General features: G+C 42.1%; 1 protein-coding gene across 1 annotated transcript; it reads right to left on the minus strand.

Annotated features, from left to right (window-relative positions):
- Positions 1–1,904: 1,904 nt before the first annotated feature.
- Positions 1,905–11,640, minus strand: EIF1AX (eukaryotic translation initiation factor 1A X-linked). The gene is made up of 7 exons (XM_080349295.1): positions 11,458–11,640; positions 10,331–10,414; positions 7,381–7,484; positions 5,672–5,722; positions 4,597–4,678; positions 4,398–4,489; positions 1,905–2,296 (listed from the first exon to the last, which is right to left on the minus strand). The coding sequence occupies exons 1-7, from the start codon at positions 11,471–11,473 to the stop codon at positions 2,291–2,293; spliced, it is 435 nt and encodes a 144-aa protein (XP_080205421.1). The 5' UTR covers positions 11,474–11,640; the 3' UTR covers positions 1,905–2,290.
- Positions 11,641–12,403: the final 763 nt, after the last annotated feature.

A 12,403-nucleotide genomic window follows, 5' to 3' on the forward strand; every position in this document is an offset into this window, starting at 1 on the left:
TGAGGAAGTGTGTTCAAGGAAGGCAATGCAGTCTAGCTCATATGTAGGAACCACATGGTGCTGAGCCAGAGCATTAAAAATAAATTAATAATTAAATTGGAAACTTCCTTAAAAACTTTGCAGAGTTCAGGGTGAGCCACGTGTGAGCCTGGGAGCAATTAAGATTGGAAGGAACCTCATGGCAAACCATGACCAATTCTGCCAGGAACAGTTTCATTTTTGTCCCATAGGTGAAGTCTCTGTTATACTGGGGAACTCAGGTCCAGTGAAATAAGTTCTTTACAACAGCACTACAATCATTTGTATTTCTCCTTACCACCGACCATTCACTTTACATTTTTCCCACATGTACAAGATTGGTTTTGGCAAGTATCATTTCTATAATAACTGTATCTTCAGTAAACATTCATTGTAATTTGATCACCAACATTTCTGTTAGCACAACTGAAAGAACAGACACTGTCTGCACTTGCACATCAAGACCAGTTTTGAGAGCTTTTAACCATTTTCCAAGCTGCTCATAGTCTACTTAGTATGTTGAGGAAACCAACGAGCTTGGGAATGGTTTATAAACCTTAGTCTGAAACATTACAGCATTTATGTTGCTTGATATAACTGAACCTTTTAGGCACATAAAGACAGTAAATTGATATACTTGGAAGATCAGTGGAGTAAGAATGCTATGTTGGCAGTATCTTTTCTCAATATTTAGCAAGTTTGTACAATAGATATTTAAAATAGATATTTAAAATCCATGAAACATTTGGCAAAATTACTTAGTACTAAGAAATCCTTATCCCTAGAATAAGATACCAGATCCACATAAGGAAAATAGACACTATAATGAAAGAAAAAAGTAAATGAGATGTTTCTGCAAAAGCTCTGGAAGTTCAAATCTAGCCCCAAACTTCTCCTTAAAAATCATATAAAGCAATGAGGCCACTCCATATTTAAAGCCATTTTGTTTTTATCTATTGGGGTAGTCACTTTACATCATAGCAAAAAGACTGTATAACGAATACAAGTGTCAAGAATCAGATTTTTATGGCACAAAAGGAAGTTTTCCATTAACCTGCTTTCAGAGTTAAATACATAATTGAAGACAAAGAAACTAAGGCTACCACAAAATAATATTTGCATGATGATGTTAGTCTTTATTCAGCTTCTTAATTGACTCCTCCAGTCTGAAGGTGGAGAAGAATCTTTCCATTAGTTTGTTTCAGTGATTTATTCTGGATGAAAAGATCCTTTTCCTACATTTAACAGAAATTTTCTCATTTATATTGTTATTTAAAGTTCACATAACCTTTAAAGTTGTACCTTACAATGTATGGAAAATTTAAGATGAAAATAAAACTCTAAACATAACCTTTTCTATAATGTAAAAATATTCTACATGTTTAACATATCAAGAATGTTAAGCATTCGCTTCGGGGAAAAACTAGTTTATGTATTTTTCAGCACAAACCCAACTATTAACGTTTTGTAGTATTGTATCCCTGTTAAGTTGGGTGCCACCCAGTGTTCATCTTCTGCAACTACAGCTTGACCACTGTACTTACAAGAGCTCTGAATGCAAGACAGTTTTCAACTGCAAAGTTGAGATGCTGCTAATTTTTAGCTTTCCTTCTCCCCTACCCCTCCGCTGTGGCAAATTTACATCTTTGAAATAATGAGTGTTTTTAATTATCAAAATCAGTATAAAAATAGCAGCATGCTACTAGACGTGAAAAGCAGATTCATCATGCATTATGAATTTAAATGCAGATCTCTGCCTTCCTTTTATATTATCAAAATCTTTTCAAAGTTAACATCAAGGCAAGGGGTATAAGGACAAACACTGCATAGTATGATTTGATACGAATCTCAACTGGGTACTTGTGTTTAATCAAAATCCATGATAATTACAGGGTAAACAACTTTTATTTCAAAATACAAGTTTAACTGGAATTGTAGTGATGAAAGCAGAAGCGGGAATGCAGTCTTTTACAGCCCATGTCACTGTATCTCACTTACATCCAGAGATAAAAGCTCTAATTGGTGAAGAGACAAAATATTTGTGGCGTTTCATTGAACCTTTGTGATAATCCAGCATTATCCATTTCTAAAGAAATATAAATACTTTAAAACAAACATTGAAAATAAATCCTTTTGATGTAACAAACTACACTCTTTACCGAGAATTTTCAGTCTTCTTAAAAGAAAGGGACTTCACCCAAAAAATAATCGAAATATCAATGTAGAACAATCCTTGGAGGAAAAACGTCGGAATGTAAACCTCTGTTCCAAATTAGATCTGAAAAGCAAAACATCAGACCATGTATTTAATTCACATGCATTTTTTCATCAAACAATTCTGTCTTTAGGCTACTTTTATGGTTCAACAGGAGACTTCCTGAACTCAGTACAGTACTGATTTTGCCTCAGCTCATATCCCGTTTCCTTAACATGTGAAAGACGACTCCTCTTACGTCCTGTGATTCTGTCCTCACCACCATCAAAATACCACAATTATGCAGGAAAGCAGTTTTGCCAATATTATGCATAAGTACTGCAGAAATAAATGAGACCATGCTTCTCAAAAATGAAAACAAAATCAAGTTTAAAGATAACTTCCCTAAGCAGTGACTATGCAAGCTGATTTGGTGGCAAAAATGAACCGTTTTCTAACCAATCTTTTGACGCAGGCAACAGCGGAAAGCTTCCGCCAAGTCTTTCACATTAACTATGACCCTGGAAGCTGCACTTCATTCTAGGCAGACTAGGATGATCCTCAGAAAGGTCATTCACATTCTATCTCTTTATGTCTTTTCCTTTCTTAAAGCACGACATTAATATTGCATAGCTGACAGAAGCTTAAAAACAATCATAGCTATGCACTTAAATACATTATCCCACACAAAGATCCATTAATTTGCAGATTTTATTATTTCAATATTCCTACAGCTACTTATCACTTTGACTTTTACAATAGTTTCATTATTAAAAGCACGCAGTATTATAAACTATTGCTAGCTTCACTAAGCTAAAACTTCAGTAAGCTCAACCACTGACAAGTCAAAAGTGAAATTTTAAGAAGCCTGAATAGAAATTCACCATTGTTGGTATTTTAAAAATATTTAATCTAATGCATCATACATTGAGAACCTCAAAGTAGTCAAAATAAAGTGAGCATTTAAAGATAATCAGTCACATTACTAACTCAGAGAGAGAGGACTAAAAAGATGAAGAATTAAAACATAATAATATACTTAGAACAGTCTATCCAATTAAGTTAACTCACTGGCTCAGTAAGTTACTACTTATCCTCTCAGCCAGTTGACCCTGCACACAGTCATCTCTCAACTGAAAAATGAAGTGCATCATCTTAGGAAACATTTCACAGCAGAATCTACTTCTGCAATTTACTATATAATTTGAACTATAACAATTTTACTCCTACAATTTAAGAGTGTGGTCAGTTACTGTGGCTTAGTGGTAAGTACTAACACAACTGATTGTGAAAAATCTGTAAATTCAGGATTACAGTTGACTTTGTTAACTACTAAAATGCAGCTTTTTATGATTTTCATGTAAACAAAAATGGAGACTTAAAGTCTTTGGTTTTTTAAAAACAAAAATATCTCAATTATTTCTCTACGTATTATTAGATAGTCAGGTTGTTAAAACTACAGAGGAATCAGAGAGGTGAAACCGGCACCTGTTTGTGCAGATTGCCAAGACACATACATAACCTGTCACTTGCTTCAGCAGCTGGTGTCCAATGGAGTTTATGGCTCTATCTGCCTCAACTGAGCTGCCTCACATGGCACAGGAGTCGACCAAGAGGTCTTTCTGGCTCACTGAGCAGGGTACGCAAGGAAATCCCAGCAGTCTGCAAAACCTTCCTAAATCTTTTACTTCGCTTTCCATCACAAGCTTGTTGTAAGAAGCTTGCACTTCAGAGAGCAATACTAAGTGCTACGTTCAGCTCCTTCAATACGAACACAGCCAGCCACATCCACATGTGGTCATCGACTTGTGTTAACTGCAACTCCTCAGGCGCGCGCACACACACAATCGTTTGAATGGATGCTGCTACATAACTCTAGGTCTTTGGGGTGAACTGACTTTGATTTTCTTTTTTAGGCATCTTAAGGGTTTTGACAAGACTACTCTCCATGTGTACTTTAAGAGTATGACCCTAAGCATACATTTGCTAGAGAAGGGTTGCAGGACAGAGAGAACAGGAAGCTGCCATGCATACATCTACACCACTTTCTGAAGCAGTCCTTGAGAAGGTGAGCTATTCTGAACATCAGTGTATTATTTTACTTGCTCTAAACCAAGGAAAAGCAGCTTATTGCCAAAGATGATAGTTTCAAGCATATGACATAGAATCTATGTTTACTACTTACATCATCAATGTCTTCATCATCATCTCCAATATCATCAAATTGGATTTCATCATCATCTCCAGGACCAAATGTGTCTGTTTCATTGATTTTAGCTAAAATGTAATTTTGAAAAGTTAAGGAGTGCACTCACACCAAGTCAAGATAGATTGAATATTCCTGTCCAATATGAACTTTCAATTTGAAGTGAAAAGATTCTTACCATGTTCTGGAAGCTCTCCATATGCTTTCAGACTTCTGGCTTCATCTGCATTGTACTTTAGAATAACATCAGCCTTGTTATCCTAAATAAGAATTTATTAGTCATCTATGGAGAAAAAAACCTCCCTATTAATCTCAGCAGACTAGTAACACCTACATTATTTAAAGAACAGGACCAATACTATTTACAGAAGAATAACACCTATGTTATTTACAGAATAATATCTTGTTCCTCCTTCCCCTTCAGTTCCTTTAAATGTGAAGTAAAAAAATCCTTATCTGTAGAATATCTCGATTTATTCTGGGCGATAACTTTATTCTCTCCTGTTATAATTAATTTCAGAAGTTCAGTTTCATGCCTTTGAAACTAATCTTTCTTCAGAGAACACACATGGTGAGGTGTTTGGTGGCTAGTCAGAATGTGTCGAAACTTCCTAGTTTGAAGTAGTTCCATATATACAGTAAATTACAATATCTTAAATGTCTTACAATTCTAATGTACATTTCAGAAGCAGAATCGGTCTTCAAACAACTGATGACACAACACTAACATTCATGAAAAAGCATTTACCTAATGATAATATGACAATTGTTTTCCATTAACCTTTACATTAGGTAAAATTGTGCTACTTCATTTTTGGAAATTTAAGTAGAAACTCGCCACTGATAACTGGCCTCTTAAGGTAAAAGGCTAAAAATCAAGGCTCCAAAATTCTCATTACCAAAAATTCACATTATCACAAAAAATGTTTGGTGCTTGACTCAGTCTCCATTATATCACAGGATCCAAGCATCAAACAGCTACACCTGGAAAAAAAAGGTCAGGTGTTACGCCAATAAGCACCTTCTCTCACAAACTCTCATGGTGCAATTCAGAAAAACAAGTTGAACCAGGATTTGTCATCTACTTATGACAATCTTTCTGTAATACAAGGAAACTAGAAGTCATGATTTAGCATCACTAAATACATATTCAAAGTTAGATGGGAGTTTCCTTATGATACGTGCTGCAATTTAACACTAAATAAAGTTGTTTGTAAAACATTCTTCATTGGCAAATTACACTGCATTTTTACCTGGTAGTCTCTTAAGCCAACCAATATAATATCAGATGTATTTATCCAAACCTGGAAGAGAAAATATGTTATATTGCAGGAATTCAATTTTTGTTGTATAACACAAGAGTCAAACAGCACAATTTGGTTTGCTGAAGGACACAAAACATTTCACTAGAGCCCCCATTTTCACTTTCTAACCAGTATACTGGAAATATCCAGTTTCATATTTTAACAGCAAAACCAGTGTTAGAAATACTCATAGATACATTATTTCACATTACAGAGCTATTACTAAGTTAAATCAAACTTCTTTGTAGAGCTTCTAGCCAACAAGGTGGTTATGAAGTCACAGCTTCTGAGAAAACAGAAATAATGCATCAAGCCACCACCCTCTCAACAGAGCTCTACAAGGGCAAAAACAAAAGAAAGGTCTGATGAAGTAGATGATGGACAAGCACAATGAAGAGCACAAGAAAATGAATAGATTTGTTTCTAGCAACTGACTATGTTGATCAGTCAAGCCAAAGCCAGAAGCCTGCAAAACAGCACAAGCTAATTTAATTGCATACAATAGTTCTATCTCACATCAGCTTGATTTTTTTGGAGATAAAAATACATTTCAGTTGAGCTTTCCTTTCTTTGAGACATGAGGAATAGATAGGTGATGCTTTCAGTAGCAAGAAATTAATTCTGCAGCACCTAGCATTTATCACTATACATCTTCCATCACCCTCAACAGCTTATTGCAGTGCATTACAGGCAGCGAGCAGGGCTCACACTGATACTAAGATATGAGCGTTCACTGGTCTCCAAAAACAGAGAGGTGGAACAATCCCAAATGAACACAGTGAATGTCTGTTTTTATTGGGAACAGACTGAGAGGACCTCCTCCATACCATACACCAGCAGAGGACAGAAAGCTGTAATATTTGACAAGGGCAAGAGGGAACACCATGCAAAGATGGCAAACACATACACCTGACTTCCCTGAAGGTATGAACTTTTGTAGGTCAGCTTTGCACAAAAGTATTTTGGGAACTTTAGGTGGACAATGAAATTATGGCATCTGAGGTGCCTGCAGGAAGCTATAAAGAAACCTTCTGAAACCACCCTTATTGAACCATTCAGATAAGTCACCCAGCGAGAAGATGATAATTATTCAGTTTCTCCCCGGATCAAACTAAGTGGGGTACCAAACCCTGATTCTTTACTGTTCAGGAAGTAGCATACGAAAATACGGCTTTGGAAAACCCTCTTACACCTTTATTTTCCAATGCTGGGAGTCAATCTTCCTGTTTGAAGTTCTCCTGCCAAGCTAAGTACTGATCTAGTCTCAGCTATAACATGCTGATTTTCCAAATAGTTATCAAGTTCCTCATGTACAATTATGGAGTTTTTAAATATTTCCTATACATATAAGTTTCTAGAATATGAAAAATTATTATGCCATAAACAGGCAAAAAAGTCCCCCCTGAAATGTGCACATCCAAAGGCAGCCCTTCAATTACCAGCTTCTCTCAAAAGCCAGAGACTGCCTGGCTTTTGCTGGCATTTTGCATTGTGCTGGCAATACAAACAGAACAAACTAGTTTACTATCAAAAAAGTAAGTTTAGTATATTAAATACAGCAGAAATATTAACTTTTGTAATGAGCTACACACATAATTTTTTACAATTACATATCCTGCATAATGCCATTCTTCTTTACTGTAACGCTTTGGAATTACCTTTTTTCTTAGTTTCCCTCTAATATGACATAACCTCTTCACGCCATCAAAACATAAGGCCTCCAGTCTTCCATTGCCTAACATCTTGATCACCTGGGCATATTCTGAAAGAGATGGTAACATATAGCAAAACTTTTAAACAAATACAGCCTCATGAAACAACCAATAGCTTTTGCCACTGTAACCAAAATTTGCTGTAACATTTTATCAAACAGGAACGGCTGAAAGCAGCTGGCCACACAGGCCACTGAATGTATCGCAGTTTTCATATTGTTGTTGACATTAACATTTTCAAGCACTGCTCATCCTTGATTGTATCTATGCTTTTGTTCCCTCCAAAATGCTTACTACAGATAATTTTTAGAGCTAGAAAGTCAGAGTTTGAAAGTTTATAACAGCATGACGGTGCCTGTCCTAATGGACAAAATCTTGTGCTATCATTGCGGGAAGAGGAAAAAGCAGAACATTCTGTACACCCCATTGATACTCTGAATCCCTTCTGCAGAGGCTCTGTGGAAACAAATGCTGTTCCTGAAACAACATGTTCTGGTGTTCCCAGAAACTGTCTGAAAGGCAAGTATCAGGCTTCATCTGAAAACTATGAAGCTTCTCTTCAACACCTACCCTCAATCTCTCATCTTGTATTTTATCTCCTTTCCTCACCAGGTTCCAGAAAATACTACTGAAGTACTTCACACACACTATTAAAAGTTTGCATTTAACTAAAAGAATAAAGTTCGTAAGAACCACAACATTATTGTTCTTACAAGCTTTATAATAATAACATTATCTGACCACTTACACACACCAGGAAAAAAAATTCCCAAATAGCCAGAGGTGCATTTCAATATTCTAAAATCTTTACTTAGCACAAGCTCGGTAGTTTAACAAACCATATGAGAATTTTAACTGAGAATGTTTCATCGTTGCTGATGGCTTGCACAAGCATACTCTTCACCGATAAAAAACTGCCTGGATGGCTGGACCCGAAGAGCTGTGGTGAATGGAGTTAAAAGCAGGTGGTGGCCAGTGACGAGTGGTGTTTCCCAGGGCTCAGTACTGGAGTCAGTTCTGTTTAATCTCTTTATCAATGATCTGGACGAGGGGATTAAGTAAACCCTCAGTAAGTCTGCAGATAAAAACAACTGGGTGGGAGTGTTATCTGCTGGAGGGTAGGAAGACCATACAGAGGGATCTGGACAGGCTGGATTGATGGTCTGAGGCCAACTGTATGAGGTTTAACAAGACCAGGTACCGGGTCCTGCACCTGGGTCACAACAACCCCAGGCAGCACTACAGGCTCAGGGAAGAGTGGCTGGAAAGCTGCCTGGTGGAAAAGGACCTGCAGGTGTTAATAGACAGCTGGCTGAACATGAGCCAGCAGTGTGCCCAGGTGGCCAAGAAGGCCAACAGTATCCTGGCTTGTATCAGGAATAGTGTGGCCAGCAGGGCTAGAGAAGTGATCATCCCCTTGTACTCACCCTTGGTGAGGCCACACCTCAAATCCTGTGTTCTGTTTTGGGCCTCTCACTACAGGAAAGTCATTGAGGTGCTGGAGAGATGTCAGAGAAGGGCAATGAAGCTGGTGAGGGGTCTGGAGCACAAGTCTGATGAGGAGCAGCTGAGGGAACTGGGGCTGTTCAGCCTGGAGAAAAGGAGGCTGAGGGGAGACCTTATCGCTCTCTGCAGCTCCCTGAAAGGAGGTTGTAGCATGGAGGGGGTTGGTCTCTTCTCCCAAGTAGCAAGTGACCGGACAAAAGGAAATGGCCTCAAGTTGTGCCAGGGGAGGTTCAGATTGGATATTAGTAAACATTTATTCACAAAAAGGGTTGCCAGGCATTGGAACAGGCTGCCCAGGGAAGTGGTTGGGTTGCCATCCCTGGTGATGTCTAAAAGACACACAGATGAGGTTCTCAAGGACAGGGTGTAGAGCTAGACTTGGCAGAGAGAGGTTGATGGTTGGACTTCATGATCTTAAAGGTCCTTTCCAACCTAAATGATTCTATGATTCAGTAGATTTTGCTTGGGAGTTGAAAAGGATTTTAAGTTTCATGGGTGCATCAAAATCAACTTCTTTTTTGCTTATAGCTGTGACAAAATATCAGAAAAAGCTTAAAAAATTAGTTCAGTGGTCACTTATTTTACAGTAATTTAAGTCAGTTCCTTTCCTGTATTTCTAACAAAGCACCTGATTAACTGGTCACTAGGCAAGTACTCGTATGTATGTGAGCAACCACAAGTATGTGACACACAAGACAGGGTAAGCCAAAAGGCAGGTGAGATCACTGTCGCTAACAGGCAAAGGAGAGGGGAATCCTAGTCATCACCCTCCAGCTGAACACTCCTGTGGCTTACCTTACCTGACAGCGTTCAAGTATGGACCTTACCTATTGCTCATTTCAGTAATTGTTAGACATCCCAACCCAGAAGCCAGTTCAACCAAACCATCAGGGAAAAGTAGAAGCGAGATGTCACTGTTCTGCCAGGCCAGTGACTTCAGAGAGCTCATCAAAGGATCCAAGAAAAGGTATAGTTGGTATAAAACAGAAAGCGGAACTGTGCATCCAAGGGACAACGAATAACTACTGGCAACACTGAACTACATCAGCCAAGACAGCTGCTTACAGATCCTCACACAGAGCAACTCAAGGGATTTCTGGGCAATGTTTACATACATACTGTATTACACACAGCATCAAAATAACGTCAAGGAGAGGCAAGCTTCATTCTTAAGTGGTGAAGCTATTTAAAATTTCCCTTTGCCTAATGTCTTCCTCCTGCACTCACTGTGTCATTTAGAATTCAAATACAAACCCAATAAGAATACCTTTCACACAATAACTTTTGTATTTCTCATACATCCAGCTGTTCTGTATAAATTTCCAATGTACATCACTTACAACATCTGACTGAAAACAATGGCATTGCTGTACTATAGTTAAAAACTCACCTTGCCCATCTTCCTTGAACACCAGTTCTCTTTTTTCTGATTCATTCTCATTCTTACCTCGTCGCCTGTTTTTACCTCCTTTGCCTAAATTACAGGACGTAAAACAAAGAGCATGTATTACTATCTGGGAATACAGTGAATCAAATAATCAGACTTATGGAGATTTCTGTGCTTGTTCTCTAAATGGTTGTTTTGAATATCTTATCCAAATCTAGATTTTTTGATTGGTGATTTTTAGCTCTATTTTTAAAACTGAGTAGTAACATCATAATTAAAAGATTAGAGCCTCCACTATTTAAGATGTCCTGGTTGCTCTGGAGCGACAGTACCCTTCAACAAGGATTTGCACAAGATTGCCATTTTCAGTTTTTGTGATGGCTGCTACCAAATACCTCATAAATAACGGTGGGATAACCTTATGCACCTAACCACCAAGGAGCAGAATAATAACCCGAGGGGGGTACGGTAGTGCTGAAATTCCTGAAATCCTCAGAGGGAAGCTTATGCTCCAAGCAAAAATGCCCTTTTTAAAAGGCACATACGTGGAGATTAGATGCTCTTCATGAAGCCGCAGACGACCAGCTCCTACTTCCCCCCCCCCGCCGCCCCGTAACAAAAAACTGCTGTTCCCTTTCTCTCACTTTCTTCTTCTTTTTCATTAATCAGCGGGGTGAGCGACAAGGGGAGCAGCGGCAGCGCCCAGCGAGCGCACGGAGGAGCACGCACAACCCGCCGCTTCCTCAGCGGCCACCCCCGAGGGGCGGCGGGCACGGCCACCCCTAACAGCCCAATCCCGCCAGGGCCTCCTCGTCCCGGTCGGCCAGGCCCCAGAGGCCTCCGGCACGTCGCTGGGCCGCGCAGTACCGGCGCCAGGCTGGGACTCACGGCTGAGAAGGGCTGGTAGCGGGGAGGGGGAAGCGGCCGCAGGGACCCGTGGGCACGGCGGGGTTGCCGGAAGGGCTCCTCCGCCCCCTCCCCGCCCCGCCCGCGGGCACCAGGCCGCGGCGGCTCCCACGTGAGAAGCAGCGGCCGGCGCGGGGGCGTCCCCAGGCCTCCCCGGCGCGGCCGGGCCGGGCCTCGTCGCCACGGCGAAGGGACGGACCGCCGCAGAAGGGAGGGCGCCTCACCTTTATTCTTGGGCATGGCGCCGGGCGCTCCGCCGCGGAGGGGCTGCGGGCAGGGGCGGCGGTTGGGGCTTCACGCGGCTCTCGCGAGGCGGAGGCGGGCAGAGGCTCCGGGCGGGATCGGCGGCGGCTCCTCGCGCGGCGGGGCCGGGGCAGCGCCTGACGCGTGCGTTCCGGCCGCTGGCGCCGATCCGACCCACGGCGCCCCCTGGCGTGTGGGCGGACTGGCCGCCCCCCGGCAGGGCCGGGTGTGCGCATGCGCCTGACGCCCTCCTGGCAGTATGTCCGGCTCCTAGCGGCGTAGCGATGCCGGGGACACACACCTCAGTGGGCGTCGTGATCGGCGGGCGCCGCGCCCATTGGCCAGGACTCTGCGCCGGGCGGGCAGAGGCCAATCAGGGGCTCCACGGGACGGCTGTGGGCGCGAGCGGCGGTGCAGGGCCGGCGCGGAAGGCGCGTGGCGTGGGCTGTGCCGGGCAGCGCGACCGCGGGGCGCTGCCGTCTCTCCCGAACGCGCACGAATCCGAATTGGCCGCTGGAGCCTCGGCACTCGCTTGTTTTAGTTTTTTACAACGCCGACCCCAAGGGACGGTGCGGGCGGGCGGGCGCCCCTTTGCTCCCCTCGCAGCCGGTCGCCACGGTCCCGCTACCCGCCTGCAGCCGCCGCTCTCCCCCTGCTCCCGTCCTGGGAGTGGGGCTCAGCATCCGCTTCGGGAACGGCAGCTCCCGGGGCACTACGAGGACTTCGGAGCGGATTTTAAGGAAAAGAAGGAGGTCCCGCCCCTCTGACCGGAGGAGCGGGCAGCGCGCGCCAACCGAGCCCGAGGGTGGGGGGTGGGGCGTGAACCTCTCACGAAGAGGAAACACGTTGTTACAAACGCCTGTGATAAACGGACACAAACGGGAGGGTACGAACGTCTGAAAGCTTAACGTGAGGGACGAGCGTATA

This window comes from Nesoenas mayeri (genome assembly GCF_963082525.1).
Source record: "Nesoenas mayeri genome assembly, chromosome: 1".
Taxonomy (NCBI): Eukaryota; Metazoa; Chordata; class Aves; order Columbiformes; family Columbidae; genus Nesoenas; species Nesoenas mayeri.